The sequence below is a fragment of the Saccopteryx leptura genome, chromosome 3 (genome assembly GCF_036850995.1).
Source record: "Saccopteryx leptura isolate mSacLep1 chromosome 3, mSacLep1_pri_phased_curated, whole genome shotgun sequence".
NCBI classification, from domain to species: Eukaryota; Metazoa; Chordata; class Mammalia; order Chiroptera; family Emballonuridae; genus Saccopteryx; species Saccopteryx leptura.
In genome coordinates this window covers 245,007,062-245,026,312 of record NC_089505.1, presented here as the reverse complement: position 1 = coordinate 245,026,312, position 19,251 = coordinate 245,007,062, and the positions used below count along the sequence as shown (strand labels likewise).

The following is a 19,251-nucleotide window of genomic DNA, read 5'->3' as shown; positions in this document are numbered from 1 at the left end:
CTGATTATATCATTCTGACCTTTCCTCCCATCATTATATCTCTTTTCTGATTCTGACACTCTTACCTCCCTCATATAAGGACTCTTGAGTTTATATTGTATACATCCCAATAATACTAGATAACCTCTCTATCTCATGATCATTGACTTAATCATACCTATAAAACTCCTTTTGCTATTTACACACTCACAGGTTCTAGGGATCAGGCCCAGAGATCTTCTGGAGACCATTTTTCTGTCTACCACAACTGCTTATCTAAATATATACTGAACTTCTTAAATTATTAACAAAAATGCAAACAACCCAATTTTAAAAATAGGCAACAGACTTGAACAGGAACTTTACAAGAATGTATGCAAATGGCCAATAAGTATATGAAATACTGCTCAATTTCATTAGTCCTCAAAAAATGGCAATTGAAAACATCAATACACACACACCAGAAGATTAAAATGATAAAGACAAATAAACTCAAAATTTGGCAAGGATGTGATTTAACTGGAACTCACATGTTATTGGTGAAAAAATATTAATTAGTATATATAATCCTTTGGAAAACTTACATGCCCTATGACACAGCAACTCCACCACTAAGTATGTATTCAAAAGAAATATATTCACCAAAATACATATAGAAGTTTCAAAACAACACTATTTCTAATAACCAAAAACTGGAATCAACTTTATTTATTTTTTATTTTTTTATTTTTTATTTTAGCGAGAGAAGGGGAGGCAGAGAGACAGACTACTGCGTGCGTCCAAACTGGGATCCACCGGGCATGCCCACCAGGGGGGGTGATGCTCTGCTCATCTAGGGGAAGCGGAGGGGGAAGGGTGGAGAAACATATGGTTGCCTCTCCTGTGTGCCCTGAATGGAATCAAATTGAGGATAACTCGGCTGATTAGAGCATCAGTCCCAGATGGGGGTTGTGGATCCTGGGCAGGGTGTACGCAGAAGTCTATCTCACTATCACCCCCCACTCACTTGAAAAAAAAAAAAAGAAATACAGATAATGATTATCCTCAGGAAGACAGGTAAAAATTTGATAAGAGAAAGGCTAGAAGGGTCTGCTGAGAAACTGGTAATGCTCTGTTTCTTGATCTTGGTGATGATCTCATGGGTGTGTCTACTCTGTGAAAAGTCATTCAAGTATTTAGTATTTATAATTTGATCACTTTTCTATATGTTTGGTATTCTTTTTTTTAGACTTTATTTTTATTTTAGAAAGAAGGGAAAGAGAGAGAGAGAGAGAGAGAGAGAGAGAAGGGGGGAGGAGCAGAAAGCATCAACTTCCATATGTGCCTTGACCAGGCAAGCCCGGGGTTTTGAAACAGCAACCTCAGTTTTCCAAGTTGATGCTTTATCCACTGTGCCACCACAGGTCAAGCTGCTATTCTTTAATTATAAAAAAAAAAAAAGCAGCATATGAAGTTATTTCCTTTCCTTAAAAATGTACTATTTAAAAAGTGTTTTTTTCAGGGCCCTCTTAACTCAAACAATGAGCTACAAGAGGTGCCATGTCTGTTTCACAACAGCAGAAACGTAGATCTCGTCAGCACAGTACCTAAATATCATTCTAGAGAATAACACTTAATTTTATGTAGTTCCAGTTGGAATCTGTGTCCACATGTAGGAAAAATAGAAGAAAATTACCTTTACTAGAGGTTCATGTTGGGACTTCTGGAGACTTTAAAGATAGGACCTATTTGTCTATTGAAAGGCAGGTCTCTGTCACCTGTTGATCCTAGGACTATCTTCCAAAGGGGTTATCAAGATACACAACAATAAAAAGGAAATTTAAAATAAAAACAAAAACATCAATCCACCCAAGCAGAATAAAATACATATGCTAACACACAACAAACATCTTCATCACTTTGTTAGCTTGGCAGTCACTGACTAAAGTCTCCATCTTGGAACAGTTAAAGAGAATAAATCATTCATTTGCAGGAATACTGTAAAGGCAATCAAGTTATCCTATATTAAATAAAAGCAACAAGTAAATATTCTTAACAGAAACCCTTTTAAAAACACAACATAATATATTTCAGGGTAGAAATCTTTTTTTCTTTTTCTGGCTGTGTATGTGTGTGTTACTCTATTAATTTTTTAAGAAGCTAGTTTTTACTTAAGAAGAGCCTGGACTTCATCCACAGCCAGGGAGCTACAGAACAAGAAGCCTGCAGTTTTTAATTCAAAGTAGGAGTCCCCAGGGGCAAGTACGCACAGGGTCTGATTTCCAATAATATGTGCTATTTGTTTGGAGAATTTCAAGCACTTACTAAACCATATTAAAAATGTGGCTATAAACCACCATGAAAGTACTGTATCTCAGAACAGTGGCATGTACCAGATCCCTGTTCATTTAACTGTGAACTCCTCACCCCACAACATGTGCACTAGATGTGCTGGAGTATCTTGGCACCATGCGGCAGGCTCAAATTTGCCATGTTGTCAAAGGAGGAAAAATGCACTTTAGAGTGACCTAATTGCAATGTTGCCAAGTAGTAGTATTTTCTTCCTTAGGAACCTGGATAAATACTTTTTAAGCTATAAAGACCTAAAAAATTTTTTAATAAAACAATTGTTTGAATATTTTTAAAATGTTAACAAAAAATTATAAAATACTGAATATTTTGAAAAAGAATACAAAGTCACACCACCAAAACAATTACATAATTAACATACTTCCTACTGAACTTTTTCCCTACTAATAACACATTTTTAGAGGTTTTACATACTTAAATCATTGCTTCTAAAATTTTCATTCTGCTTCTTTCATTTAACATATTATTAATACTTTGCAATGGTATTATATAACATTCATATTACTTTTAATAAATGTATGACAGTTCATTGAATAGTATTATAGTTTATATAAATATTTACCTGTCATTACATAGTTAAAATGGTTTTTAATTATTTGTTCTTATAAGCAATGTTGAAATAATGATCTTTCCTAGGAAAATATTCCAGCTTCCCAAGATCTTAGCTCCAATGAGAAAAAATCAAAGCTGTATCCTCTCCATTATAAAAAGTCCTCTGAGATAGTAAGGTAATCAGATTAGCAGTACACAAGATCTTCTCACTGTTTTCTCTGACTCATACACGCCATATTCAATTTGGAAAGTTTGATTTTAAGAATTTTGCAGTTCTTTAAGCTCTAGGTTCTCCTTATTTCTTATCACCAAAAACAGGATTGGAAGGAAATGGCTTTTAGTATTAGGATTCAAACATTCTTAATCTTTTATTTAATAATTATAAGAGCAGGAGACAATCCAAAGATCAGTATTATTATTATTTTTTTTTTATATATAATTTTATTTTTTTAATGGGGTGACATCAATAAATCAGGATACATATATTCAAAGATAACAAGTCCAGGTTATCTTGTCGTTCAATTATGTTGCATACCCACCACCCAAAGTCAGATTGTCCTCTGTCACCTTCTATCTTGTTTTCAAAGATCAGTATTATTAAAGAGGCAAGAGACACGTGGCTGAATATGACAGCAGGGACAGCCAAGGCTACAGGGTTAAGTAGTTTTATGAGGAAGAGTGTTAAGTACAAGCTCAATACAAAAAGATATCTCTGGGCCCTGGCCGGTTGGCTCAGCAGTAGAGCGTCGGCCTGGTGTGCGGGGGACCCGGGTTCGATTCCTGGCCAGGGCACATAGGAGAGGCGCCCATTTGCTTCTCCACCCCCCCTCCTTCCTCTCTGTCTCTCTCTTCCCCTCCCGTAGCCAAGGCTCCATTGGAGCAAAGATGGCCTGGGCGCTGGGGATGGCTCCTTGGCCTCTGCCCCAGGCGCTAGAGTGGCTCTGGTCGCGGCAGAGTGACACCCAGGAGGGGCAGAGCATCGCCCCCTGGTGGGCAGAGCTTCGCCCCTGGTGGGCATGCCGGGTGGATCCCGGTCGGGCGCATGCGGGAGTCTGTCTGACTGTCTCTCCCCGTTTCCAGCTTCAGAAAAAAAAAAAAAGAGAGAGAGAGAAAAAAAAAAGATATCTCTGAAGAAATACAAAACTGAAGGATTTAGTCATTAAAACAACTAATTAAACTTACAACCCCAATACCATACTAAGGAGCTAATATGCTGATGTGTAGCTCAAATAGCTAAAGTTTTAACAGCATGTAAACAGGAAACAATTTCTGAGTACACAGAAAAATCATTAGTAAATCTGTAAGTTGCTGTCTCTGTCAGAGAAAATAACAAAGAAAAAAATTCCTTGGACAAGAGCTCTACTTAAATAATTAATTTTTTAAAAAAACTGGTTGATATTCTGAAGGCAATGATGCCTCTGGCCCCTTAAGGACATCCAAAACTTCCTTAATTTGTTCCAGAGAACACCATAGGGACGGGCTGATTTATGGAACTGTTATTACCAGTAGATGAGAGAATTTCCACATGAGGTGTCAGCTAAGAGAACTAGGTTACATTAGAAACAGGCAACTCACTTAATGACACCCTTCCCATTACCAAATAAAGTCCCTACTTTCTGGGCACATTACCACAATTTATGTCTCCTACTGGGAACTGCACCAGTCATAATGAATAAAATTTTATACATTAACAACAACAACAAAAACTAAGTATGAATCTCACAGAGAAAATAGCATTTAATGATGGCACCATGAAACATGGCCTGTGCTCCTCACGCACAGCTCAGAGGGCCTTGAACCCAGTGGGAAGAGAACTTGGGCTTTGGAGGCATTACACACCCCAGATCCATGTTTAACACAGTAGTAAACTTCTCTATGCTTTACTTTTCTCATCTTTAAAATGGGATAATGGGATAATAATGCTTGTTTGCACATGTATTACAAGGAATAAATGAGAATATGTAAACATACACATACACGTAAAGTAGAGGTATCTATAGATATGTGTATATCTAAAGATATACACAAATTTTCATTTATGTCTTGCAACAAATTCATACATATGCACACTTTTATATACATATGCATATGCTTATCATAGTACCTGGTACATGTTATATACTCAAAAGATAGTAACTACTATTAAATAATGAAAGATGGTTTTATATAGTGAAGAAAGCCTGACCACAAAGTATAAAAAACCCACCCATACTATTGATTCATTTTCTAACCTTGGACAGCAGTATTTTAATATTTTTTTAAATTTATTGATTTTAGAAAGAGAGGGGAAGAGAAAGAGAAAGAGATAGAGACTTGTTGTTCTACTTATTTATGCGTTCACGGGCTGATTACTGCATGTGCTCTGAGTGAGGATAGGCTCTGCAACCTTGGTGGATAGGGATGATGCTCCAACCAACCGAGTCACCTCGCCAGGGCTCAGGCAACACCATTTTAGGCCTCAGTGTCGACATTTGTCAGGTAAGGAAGATAATAACAATCCATACAGCATAGAGGTTATTTTATAAACCAAATGAGAGCATAAGAATATATAAAAGAGGTCTAGTATTATAAAGTGATACACAAATGCACAGCATTGTTATAATTAAAATTCTGTCACTTGGGAAACAATGATCATTTTTAGTGGTAAACTTGAAAAAAGATAAAACGAGAAAGATGAATTTAGAATTTTAATCCAAACAAATTTCAGGGTCTTGTCTCAGAATAATAGTTTAAATCTTTCTTGTTAGTAATTAAGTGGGGTTTTTTAAATGATGAATTTGATCCAAAAATGGTTTTCAATTCACTTATTTTACTATTCAAAACAAGTAAACTCCACAAAAATTATTGTGCATCATTTTCAAGCAAGATGCTGCATTGTATACAAACACAGAGATGAATAAAACGAGGTCTTTCTACACAGAATTCACTGTTCTATAGCTGGCAATCAATTTGGTGGGCACAATGATATCATAGGAAAGTTTAAAATAAAATAAAGCTGTTTAAATACTAACCCTGCCACCTACCATATTTCCCCATGTATAACATGCACCTTTTTCTGAAAAATTTGGGGTCTAAAACCTGGGTGTGTCTTATACAGTTGTAGATTATTTTACTTGCATTTCCCACTTTTTCGCACTTGTTGTCTTTGTGCTCATTGTCTCGCACATGTTACCGGTATATTATAGTAGGTTGCGTTTTGCCACGTTCTGCTCAGAAATGGCCCAGAAAAGTTTTTGTACAGTGCTGTATTCAAGTTAAAAGTGATCCAGTATGCAAAAATGAATGAAAATCATGCTGCTGAATGTAAGTCTGGTCCTCCTCCAACTGAAAAATCAATCTGAGACTGGCTACAGGAAGAAGAAATCCTACTGAAAATGCCACAGCAGAAGAAATCCATTAGAGGTAAGTCAGCAAAATGGCCTGATTTAGAGAGGGAATTGAAGATATAGATTGAAGAGCAAAGGGCAATTGGAATTCCTGTGTCCACAAAGATAATTCAGCATGAGGCAAGAATTGCTGATGAAAAAGAAATTACTGATTTCAAAGGAGGGCACAATTGGTGCTTCAGGTTCATGAAACGAAATGAACTAAGCATGTGTACATGCACCAGACTTGCCCAAAAGGTGCCTGAAAGCTATGAGCAGAAGGTCCTTGAATTTCATCGTTTTGTCATTCAATGTCCGAAGACACATCAGTTTGAGTTGGGACAGATTGCAAATATGGACAAAGTCCCCTTTCTTTTTTTTTTTTTTTTTTTTATAATTTTATTTTTTTAATCGGGTGACATCAATAAATCAGGATACATATATCCAAAGATAACAAGTCCAGGTTATCTTGTCTTTCAATTATGTTGCATACCCATCACCCAAAATCAGATTGTCCTCTGTCACCTTCTATCTAGTTTTCTTAGTGCCCCTCCCCCTCCCCCTTTTCCTCTCCCTCTCCCCCCTCCCCCCATAACCAACACATTCTTATCAATGTCTCTTAGTTTCACTTTTATGTCCCACCTACGTATGGAATAATGCAGTTCCTGGTTTTTTCTGATTTACTTATTTTGCTTCGTATCATGTTATCAAGATCCCACCATTTTGCTGTAAATGATCCGATGTCATCATTTCTTATGGCTGAGTAGTATTCCATAGTGTATATGTGCCACATCTTCTTTATCCAGTCATCTATTGACGGGCTTTTTGGTTGTTTCCATGTCCTGGCCACTGTGAACAATGCTGCAATGAATATGGGGCTGCATGTGTCTTTACGTATCAATGTTTCTGAGTTTTGGGGGTATATACCCAGTAGAGGGATTGCTGGGTCATAAGGTAGTTCTATTTTCAGTTTTTTGAGGAACCACCATACTTTCTTCCATAATGGTTGTACTACTTTACATTCCCACCAACAGTGTATGAGGGTTCCTTTTTCTCCACAGCCTCTCCAACATTTGCTATTACTTGTCTTGTTAATAATAGCTAATCTAACAGGTGTGAGGTGGTATCTCATTGCAGTTTTGATTTGCATTTCTCTAATAGCTAAAGAAGATGAGCATCTTTTCATATATCTGTTGGCCATTTGTATTTCTTCCTGGGAGAAGTGTCTGTTCATGTCCTCTTCCCATTTTTTTATTGGATTGTTTGTTTGTTTGTTGTTGAGTTTTATGAGTTCTTTGTATATTTTGGATATTAGGCCCTTATCTGAGCTATTGTTTGAAAATATCATTTCCCATTTAGTTGGCTTTCTGTTTATTTTGTTATCAGTTTCTCTTGCTGAGCAAAAACGTCTTAGTCTGATGTAGTCCCATTCATTAATTTTTGCCTTCACTTCTCTTGCCTGTGGAGTCAAATTCATAAAATGCTCTTTAAAACCCAGGTCCATGAGTTGAGTACCTATGTCTTCTTCTATGTACTTAATTGTTTCAGGTCTTATGTTTAGATCTTTGATCCATTTTGAGTTAATTTTAGTACAGGGGGACAAACTGTAGTCCAGTTTCATTCTTTTGCATGTGGCTTTCCAGTTTTCCCAGCACCATTTATTGAAGAGGTTTTCTTTTCTCCATTGTGTGTTGTTGGCCCCTTTATCAAAAATTATTTGACTATATATATGTGGTTTTATTTCTGGGTTTTCTATTCTGTTCCATTGGTCTGAGTGTCTATTTTTCTGCCAATACCATGCTGTTTTGATTGTCGTGGCCCTATAATAGAGTTTGAAGTCAGGTATTGTAATGCCCCCAGCTTCATTCTTTTTCTTTAGGATTGCTTTGGCTATTCGGGGTTTTTTATAGTTCCATATAAATCTGATAATTTTTTGCTCTATTTCTTTAAAAAATGTCATTGGAATTTTGATGGGAATTGCATTAAATTTGTGTATTGCTTTGGGTAATATGGCCATCTTGATTATATTTATTCTTCCTAGCCAAGAACAAGGTATATTCTTCCATCTCATTATATCTTTTTTGATTTCCCTTAACAATGGTTTATAGTTTTCATTATATAAGTCCTTTACATTCTTTGTTATGTTTATTCCTAAGTATTTTATTTTTTTTGTTGCAATCGTGAAGGGGATTATTCTTTTGAGTTCCTTCTCAGTTGTTTCATTGTTGGCATATAGAAAGGCTATTGACTTCTGTATGTTAATTTTGTATCCTGCGACCTTACTGTATTGGTTTATTGTTTCTAGTAGTCTTTTCGTGGATTCTTTGGGGTTTTCGATGTATAGGATCATATCATCTGCAAAAAGTGATACCTTTACTTCTTTTCCGATATGGATGCCTTTTATTTCTTTGTCTTGTCTGATTGCTCTGGCTAGAACCTCTAGTACCACATTAAATAAGAGTGGACAACCCTGTCTTGTTCCTGATTTAAGGGGGAAAGCCTTCAGTTTAGTGCCATTTAATATGATGTTGGCTGATGGTTTATCATATATGGCCTTTATCATGTTGAGATATTTTCCTTCTATACCCATTTTGTTGAGAGTCTTAAACATAAAATTGTGTTGTATTTTATCGAAAGCCTTTTCTGCGTCTGTTGATAAGATCATGTGGTTTTTGTTCTTTGTTTTGTTGATATGGTGTATTACGTTAACCGTTTTACGTATGTTGAACCATCCTTGAGATTCTGAGATGAATCCCACTTGATCATGATGTATTATTTTTTTAATATGTTGTTGTATTTGATTTGCTAGTATTTTGTTTAGTATTTTAGCATCTGTATTCATTAGAGATATTGGTCTGTAGTTTTCTTTTTTTGTGCCATCCTTGCCTGGTTTGGGTATGTGGGTTATGTTGGCCTCATAAAATGTGTTTGGAAGTATTGCTTCTTCTTCAATTTTTTGGAAGACTTTGAGTAGAATAGGAACCAAGTCTTTGAATGTTTGATAAAATTCGCTGGTATAGCCATCAGGGCCTGGACTTTTATTTTTGGGGAGGTTTTTAATGGTTTTTTCTATTTCTTCTCTACTAATAGGTCTGTTTAGGCTTTCTGCTTCTTCTTGACTCAGTCTAGGAAGGTTGTATTGTTCTAGGAATTTATCCATTTCTTCTAGGTTGTTGAATTTAGTGGCATAAAGTTTTTCATAGTATTCTACAATAATTCTTTGTATATCTACGGTGTCCGTGGGGATTTCTCCTCTTTCATTTTGGATTTTGTTTATATGAGTTCTTTCTCTTTTTTCCTTGGTAAGTCTTGCCAAGGGTTTGTCAATTTTGTTGATCTTTTCAAAGAACCAGCTCCTTGTTCTATTAATTTTTCTATAGTTTTTCTGTTCTCTATTTCATTTATTTCTGCTCTGATTTTTATTATCTCCTTTCTTCGGCTGGTTTTGGGTTGTCTTTGTTCTTCTTTTTCCAGTTCCTTAAGGTGGGAAGTTAAGTGGTTCACTTGGGCTCTCTCTTGTTTGTTTATATATGCCTGAAGTGATATGAACTTCCCTCTTATCACTGCTTTTGCTGCATCCCATAGATTCTGATATGTCGTATTGTCATTTTCATTAGTCTGTATATATCTTTTGATCTCTGCACTTATTTCTTCTTTGACCCATTCATTTTTTAAAAGTATGTTATTTAGTTTCCACATTTTTGTGGGATTTTTTCCCTCTTTTTTGCAGTTGAATTCTAGTTTCAAGGCTTTATGATCAGAAAATATGCTTGGTACAACTTCGATTTTTCTGAATTTGCTGATGTTGTTTTTGTGGCCCAACATATGGTCAATTCTTGAGAATGATCCATGTACACTGGAGAAAAAAGTATACTCAGTCACTTTGGGATGAAATGTCCTGTAGATGTCTATCATATCCAGGTGCTCTAGTGTTTTGTTTAAGGCCACTATGTCTTTGTTGATTCTCTGTTTGGATGACCGATCTAGAGCCATCAGCAGTGTATTGAGGTCTCCAAGTATGATTGTATTTTTGTCAGTTTTTGTTTTAAGGTCAATAAGTAGCTGTCTTATATATTTTGGTGCTCCTTGGTTTGGTGCATATATATTAAGAATTGTTATGTCTTCTTGATTCAGTGTCCCCTTAGCCATTATGAAATGGCCATTTTTGTCTCTGAGTACTTTTGCTGTCTTGTAGTCAGCATTATCAGATATGAGTATTGCTACGCCTGCTTTTTTTGGATGTTATTTGCTTGGAGTATTGTTTTCCAGCCTTTCACTTTGAATTTGTTTTTATCCTTGTTACTTAGATGAGTTTACTGTAGGCAGCATACAGTTGGATTTTCTTTTTTAATTCATTCTGCTACTCTGTGCCTTTTTATTGGTGAGTTTAATCTGTTTACATTTAGTGTAATTATTGACACTTGTGAGTTCCCTATTCCCATTTTATAGATTGCTTTCTGTTAGTTTTGTGTCTTGTTTGATCCTTCTCTTTCGTTTTTCTATCTTTTGTTTTTATTTGGTTGTATTCCATACATGTTTCCTCTGTTGCTATCTTTTTTATTTCATGTGCTTCTGTGGTGGTTTTTTCAATGGTGGTTACCTTTAAGTAATGAAAAGGGTTCCTACCCTGTTCATTGTAGTGAACTATTTTGTGAGTACTTTTGCACTCCATCGTCCTTTGCTACTGTTAATCTCCATCTTTTCAAAGTCCCCTTTCAATTTGATGTCCCAAGTAACAGAACTGTTGATAAGAAGGGGTGAAAGCTGTAACTGTGAAGACAAGTGGATATGAAAAGAACCATTATACAGTTGTTCTAGCTTGTTGTGCCCACGGAACCCAGCTGCCTCCTATGCTGATTTTCAAACACAAAACAATGACAAAAGGAGACATTCCTCAAAAAGTGATTGTCTGTTCATGTTTATGACAAGGGTTGGATGGATCAGGATGGGATGAAGATCTGGTTTGACAAAGTTTGGAGAAGGAGACCAGGTGGGCTCTTACGCAAACCTGCCCTATTGATGCTTGATCAGTTCAGGGCACACCTAACAAAAAACACAATGAAAATTGCTGCAGAGCGCAAAACAAAACTGGTCATCATACCTGGAGGCTTGACATCCCAGCTCCAACCACTTGATGTCAGCATTAACAAACCCTTTAAAGCTGCCATGAGAGACAAATGGAACCAATAGATGAAGTCTTCTGGGGACAATTTGACAACAGCAAGAAACCAACTACAGAAGTTTGTACCTGGGTGAAAAGATCTGGGAATAATATAAAGATTGAGATCATTGTCAAGTCATTTAAGAAGTATGGCATTTCAAATGCCATAGATGGAACTGAGGAAGAGGCAATATATTAAGACAGTGATTCATCATCAGACACAGATGAGGACAAGTTAATGAATGGGAATTATGACAATGAGGAGTAGTTGTATGAATTTTATGATGAATAAAACGAGTTCAATAACTTTATGAAATACACTTTTTTTCAAATTTCAGACCCCAAATTAAGGTACATCTTATACATGGGAGTGTCTTATACATGGGGATATACGGTATTTGCTGTATCTCTTGCACAGTGCATAACTGCCCTTAGCTCATGTTCTCTTTCCTAAATTGTAATACTATTTATCTGATTGAAGCATTTTTAGTCTTCATTATTTGAGATGACATATAACTCATGTGAAATATCTTCAGCACAGAGGTACTTCCTTCCCCTTCTGTGAAGTAAGCATACAGGATGACACATCCCACCCAAGACAGAATCAGACTAGTGCCATGAAGAAGAAAGCTGCCATCTCATCTTAGTAGAGTTGGAGAAGGTTTCATGGAAAGTGTAGGATTTGAAATGAGCCTTGAAATATTGGTAATATTTCAATACATTATAGTTAAAGAGCAGAAGCAATTCAAGTAGACAAAGACCCGCATGTAAAAAAACAAAAGTAGAAAGAGTTGGTTGTACTTAACAAAGAGCATTATTACTTCAGTTTTGGGAGGAATGTCTTGGGCCAATAGAAAATTGAGATAGAGCAATAAAAGTTGAAAAGGCAGTTTGAGAGTCACATTATGGACAGTCTTGATGGTCACGGAGAAGATTCTGTACTTACTGGGAGGTACTGAGAGTTTCTAAAGAGCAGAATCATTTGCTCAGTGCTGAGATGGCAGCAGTTCACAAAACTGTGGAGTGCTAAGAGAAATGTCAGTTGCAGAGGGTTTAGACAAGAAGAATTTCAGGAACTTCTATGTAGAAAATAACTTTCCCTTAAAGATGACCCATCAACTAACTGCCCAGGAAGGAAGGCCAAGGGCAGGTATCACTTTATTTTTAAACAAAGAAAGTCAAGGCAAGCCAAGATCTTGCCCTGGGTCATATAAATTAACATTAACAGCAGACAAAGAAAACAAATTCAGGATTCCCTCCTTTTGGTCTGTTACTTGAGACAGCATTTCCTTGCTCAAACATTTCTGAAAGATAATTATCAGGACAACAGGATAAATTCTCAAAAGTATGCACTTATGCTGAGCAAGCAAAATGAGTAGTTGTGCACACAACAGTAAATTATATAACTGGAGCCTGAAAAAATGCTTATGAACTTACCTCATTTGTTAACTCAAAGTACACAGCAACATTTTAGAACTCTTAACTGTGGAAAACTTTACTATTATAATCATTTCTGGTTGTCTCATAAAAATAGGGAGGCCACCTTAGTCATCAAACCTCAAGGGGAAAATAGCTGCATATTTCAATAATCTTCTCCCTGACCATTCACTGATGGAGTGTAATCTAGAACACACACACACACACACACCCTCTAGAATCTGACCTATGACTTTGGCTATGTTGCTACTGTGGTGGCAAAACATCCCAGAGAACTACGAAAAACTGGGGATTTCAAAATCTCAGGCCAGAGTCTTTGCCTTTTTCCACATCATATACATATTTCCTATTATCTAATATCCTCTTGGATAGAGAGCCACTTTTGCCAAGGAATTTCAAATATGAATGGAAATAGTCATATTTATTAAAAAACAAATGATTTGGGCTCTTTCTCAGAAATAGCTCCTTTCTCTCTCACCTTTCACTCACAAGGCATTATAGCAATCTTAGACACAACTCTGTCTTTCTATTCATTTTATTGATATGAGGTTCCAGGGAGAAGTTATCTAGCATTCTGGGGAGCAGGAACACAAATGTTGAGCAATCTGTTTTCTGTCTGCAGAGAACCAGAATGGTTTAGAAGCCATACTAATTTGATTCTAAGGAAAGAACATAATAGTTGATGAATATAATTACTTTTTGAAAGTGTGGCTTCACTCTATAAGGCAAGACAGAAAAGCAGCATTTGTGGGAGCAATATTGAGTATTTAGGGGTGTGAATCACCTCTGACTGATTGATTCTGAGCAATAAGAGGTAAGATGATTATGAATGGTTGATCCTACTCCAAGAAGAATATGATGCTAGATTTTTATTATATATAATTGATGATTAATGTGTCTATATCTATAGGCATAAAAATGAGGTAAAATTGTATATACCATTTTGTGATCTGCTTTTCCAATTCAGAGATAATTAAAATGTTTTTTTAAATAAAGATCCCTCATTAATTTCATGAATGATTGATACTATACTACATGAATATCTAATAATTTTGCTAATACATCTGTTGCAAAACTTTTAATTTATCCCCAACTTTTCACTCCACAAAAGACAATATTGTGTTGAACATACTTCTATCTGAAATTTTTAATGCATCCATGATTATTTCATTAAGTTAGGTTTCCAAAAATGGGATTGCAGGCTAGAAGGTAAACAGATTTTAAGAGATTTCTAAGGCATACTGAAGAACTGACCACCAGGAAGACTGTAGCAATTCATGTACCTATCAACAATGTATCAGAAGAGCTAGTTCTTGAAATATTTCTCATAAATATTGAATGTTATCATTTTCTTAACTTTTGTCAAGTTTATAGGCAAAAATACCCATTAATATGTATGTCTTATTATGAGAGTTATACATTTTATTTATGTTATCATCAGTCTTTTATTTTTCTTCTTTTCTGACTGCCTAAATATAATTTTTGCTAATTTCCCCATCAAGTTCTGTGTCTTCTTATTAAATTTGAAACAATGTGCTATGCTGTTTGTTATATGCTACATATATTAACCTTTGGGAACATTTATTGTAATTATTTTTCTGGGTAAGCTTACATTCTATTTTCTTTCTTAATTGCTTTTGGGTACTTTAAAAAGCATTTTATGCAGTCAGATTTTAAACCTTTTCCTCTAATAATTTCAATTTTTGGTATCATTATAATAATAAATCACTTTCAGGGTATAGAGATATTTGTTAGTATTTTTATTGATGCCTCCATAATTTCTTTCTTTTTAATAATTTAAAGTTGTATTTGATCTAGAATTCATTTTGATAAATGAGATAGAGATTTAATATTCTTTTTATCCAAATTAAAGGATAGTAGTAGCAACAATAATTACTTAATGTCATCTTTATCATATATGAAATTCTTACAAATACTTTGAACTACTTATAATTTTATATTCTATTTCTGTAATCTATCAGTCCATTTTAGTGTGAGAGGGATATTAATTAAATTATTTTGGTTTACAATAATATTTCTATGTTTGATAGGAAATGACCACCCTCATTAAATTTTTTTCATATTTCTTTGGAAAATATTGTCCATGTTTATCTCTAAAATTGTAGAATTATATTGTTAAGACCAAATTCACTTGATATTCCTTGCAATTAGGATAATTTTGAAAAAGCTCTCTACGATATGAAACATTACCATCCTATAACTCTGTATTTGCACATGATGAGGTCTCTTTTAAATAACTCTGTGACATGTTTTTCAGATTGATCCTACATACTTCTTGTTAAGTGCACTCATAGAAATCTTACATCTTATGCCCTAAGGTGGATAGGGCATTCTTTACAATATATTTTCTATGAGGGTATTACTAATATAATAGAAGTTGGTTTGTTTTATAAGTGAATGATATAACCAATGAAGGTGTTATTGGTCTTAATTATTTTTCAGTTGATTTTCTTGGATTATTCAATTATACAATAATAATGATAATATTATGGCTCATTATTAAATTTATAATTTATTCCTCTTTTAACCTTATTTGCTAGAACTTCTAAAGCAGTTGTGAGAAGCAACTTTACCATACTTTTGGCATTAATGCAAATAAATGTTTTTAAGTGTGACACTGATAAATCTGGTAGCTGCTGAATTTCAAATAGATGTTCTTTATCATATTATTGAAATATTACATTGCTTGTATTTTAGTAAGTTTGTTTTAAATCAGGAATGCAAGCAGGATGTTAATACAATGCCTTTTTAGAAAATATAAAGATGACTACATACTTTATCTTCACTTATTAATGTGATAAATTTTATTAAGATTTCAAAATATCAAACTATTCTTGCATTTCTAGAATAAATCCTACATAGTAGTACTAAATTGCTTTCCTTTTTTCTTTTTCTTTAAATTGACTTTATTGGGGTGACACTGGTTAACAAAATTATATAGGTTTCAGGTGCGCAATTTTACAACACATCTTCTGTACACCAAATTGTGTGTTCACCACCCTCCCAGGTCAAGTCTGTCCAACACCATTTATTCTTCCATACCCTCCTCGACACCCTCCACCTTCAGCAATCACCACTTGCTAAATCTTTATTTTATTTCTTTATCCATTATTGTGAGATTAGTTTGTAGTTTGCTCTTTTGTTCTATTTTGGTCTGGTTTTGGTATCAAGATGATGCTAGATGAAACCACCCAGTTTTCTGCAGGGAAGTGTTCCCACCAAGCATTAGAAAAGGCAGTTTAAAAAAAAGTAAAGAAAGAAAGAAAACTAAGAAAAAACATATTTTAAGATACCAGAAGACTGTGAAGCAATAAGGACTAAAGGGAATAAAGCTGCAGAGAGGGCAAACCTGTGAAAGGTGAGCTGAGGACCTGTGGCTGTCTCTGGAGGCATCTGCCAAACGTAGGCATTGGACCAGACTGGGAATCTGGTCAGGTCCAGGTAGAGAACAGCAACTGGGGTGAAAAAATATCATTAAATTTTTGTTGCTTCTATTATGAAGCTGAAATGCCAAAAACTGGAGATTTGAGAGCCAGTTATTTCCACAAGACACTGAAATCTAAAGTTACGCCGCTGAGAAAAATGAGGGTCTAAGCCAAAACCTCTGAAAGCAAAGTAAGATTTCCCAGTCTTTCTGTGTTTCAGAGAAAAGGACTCACTAGTGGGAGGATTCATGAGACTCTCAGGTGGGAGCTGAAAACTTTTGAGGGATGGTGAATTGACATTGACCGTTTCCAACCCCTTTTTTTCCTGTTGGCAATTGTTGATGTGAGTAAGACTCCTTCTTAAGATATTTGCCAAATTCTAAAATCAAAGAAGACAGAAGTAATAAGGTTTCTCTGAATAGTGGAAACTTCTGTAATCCAGTTAGTACTGAAGACAATGACCTTTCAGGTTTTCATTGAAGTGTTGAACAACCACATTCTATTGACGGGTACGAACTAGATAAACACAACTGCAACCCAAGCCTAACCCAGATCAACCTGTGACTGGACTAAGGTGATGAGCTCAAACCACAGCTCACCCACCCATTCTACCGACTTAAAAAGGGAAAAGGTAAACCAAATCTAGTGGATGTGAAGTCACCAGAAACCTCTACCTATTTTAAACAGTGTCTTATATCAACCAAAAAGTAGTAAACAGATACAGGAATATCACTGATAACCAAGAAAAAGGAATCAGAAACAAATCTATTAACACATAGGTGAAGTACACATTAGCATTAGTAAACAAAAGTTTTAAGAGGACTGTGATTAATTATATGCTCAAAAAAATAGAGAAAAGATAGACAAATGAGATAAAAAGACAGAAAGTTTTATCAGAAAATCTGAGATTATAAAAACAATTAGAAGAACATTCTACAACCAAAAAATACATATCTGAAATTCTAACTCCTAAGTTTTTCTTCTACCAAGGGATTCATTATGTGTTTGTACTAATTATACTTAAGTTAGAAGGAATATAAGTAGATACAATATTAGGAACCATTTTCAGAATAAACAAAATGAAAAAATAACAGAAGAGATCTCCAGACCTTGTTAAGGGGCAATAATTATAGTGTGAGCTTTTATATCCTGAAGAGCAGAAACAAACATCTTTCTCTAAACTAAATTTTAACAGAGCTCTTTTCTATGATGGGCAAAGTAAAGGCAATTGTCACTTACAGGAAGGTGTGTGAACACAGCAAAGGTGCTACGGAGAAAGGCAATGAGGTCTACTAGATAGTCACTAGCTTTGTTGCCCAAATCTCCTGTCATCCAGTCATAGTCAGCCAGCTGTAGAAATTGGTCAATCTTCTGATTTAAATTGGTATAAATCTCTTCTTCAGCTGCATGTCTGGCATCCTGTGAAATACAAAATTTCAAAAATCATTCAGACTTCTAATACAGGCATATCAGAAATTTCTGTTTGGACACATCTCACAATGATCCACTAAATATCAGAATTGTATATATTAAGTAATATCAGAGTCTCCATAAATTTTCATTTTTTCAAAAGTATAGTGGCGTATTTTCTATTTTGTGTCTGTAAGAAAGCTATCATTTTGCTTCACCAAATAAAGAAACTGGCACTGTCTTCAGCTATCTGCATCCTTTTCAACTTTCTGATCTCTGCTTAAAATTCTATTCCCTCATCTCCTTTGGGACTCTAAGAACCTCCTTTCCTGTTTGTAATACCCCTCTATGTCCCCTAGTCTCTTCATTTTGCTTATTATAAGAATCCTAAAGTTTCAACCTAATGCTATATATTCCCATAAGTTACTACCCTACTTCCCAGATTCTTTGTCATAAAGCTTCTTCAAAGGTTGGTACATGCCACTGTTTCCTAAATTGTGTTCTAAGTCCTGAAAAATGCTAAGACGATAGCAAAAGAATTCCAAGATCAAATAAGTTTCAGAAACCCTGTTTAAGAGTCTCTTGATGTACTCTAGCAATAAGACTCTAAGAAATGTTATGGGACCAATGTCACATGAAAAATATTTTCAGGGTGGCTTATTTTAATTAGCAATGTACATTTAACCTTCCTCCATGTCTTTTTATGGCTTGATAGTTCATTCCTTTTCATAAGTGAACAATACTCCATGGTATGGATGTATCACAGTTTGTTGATTCATTCACCTTTTGAAGGACATTACGGTAGCTTCCAAGTTTTGGCAATCACGAATAACTTTTTTCTAGGCATTCATGTATAAGCTATTTTGTGGTTTAATTTTTCAACTCACTTGGATAATATCAAGGAGCATGACTGGTGGATTGCATGGTAAGACTATGTTTAACCTTTTAAGAAACTGACTGATGAACTATCTTCCAAAATGGCATTAGCATTTTGCATTAGCACCAGCAATGAATGAGAGCTGCTATTGCTGGACATTTGGTGTTCTCAGTCATTGTAGTAGTCGTGTAGTGGTTATCTCGTTGTTTTAATTTAAAATCCCCTCTCCATTCTTTGATGAGGAATCTGTTCAGATCTTTCGACCATTTTTAACTTGGTTACTTTTGTTTGTTTGCTTGTTGTTGAGTTTTACCAGTTCTTTCTATATTTGGGATGTAAATCCTTTATTACATATGAATTTTATAAATATTTTCTCCCAGTCTGTGGCTTGTTTTTTTATTCTCTTAACAAAGTGTCTTTCCCAGGACCAAAAGTTTCATTTTCATGAAGTCCAACTTAATATTATCTTTGGTGGATTGTGTTTTTGTTGTTTTAGCTAAAAAGTCAGTCAAATAAAAGATCACCGAAATTTTCCCTTATGTTATTTTCCAGGCATTTTATAGTTCTGTATTTACGTGTAAGTCCATGATCCATTTGAATTAATTTTTGTGACAAGTATAAGATCTGTGTATAGATTCATTTTTTTATCACATGTGGGTATATAGAGATTCTAAC

The 19,251-nt window shown here is 35.0% G+C and overlaps 1 protein-coding gene across 4 annotated transcripts in view; it reads right to left on the bottom strand.

Moving 5' to 3' along the window:
* The window catches only part of EXOC6B (exocyst complex component 6B), a 638,754-nt gene that overhangs the window by 246,500 nt on the left and 373,003 nt on the right, over positions 1–19,251 (bottom strand). For all 4 annotated transcript variants that reach the window (XM_066378003.1, XM_066378005.1, XM_066378007.1 and 1 more), the window contains one exon: positions 17,529–17,708. In XM_066378003.1, coding sequence (XP_066234100.1) covers positions 17,529–17,708 — 180 coding nt within the window. The remainder of the gene's footprint in view (positions 1–17,528; positions 17,709–19,251) is intronic.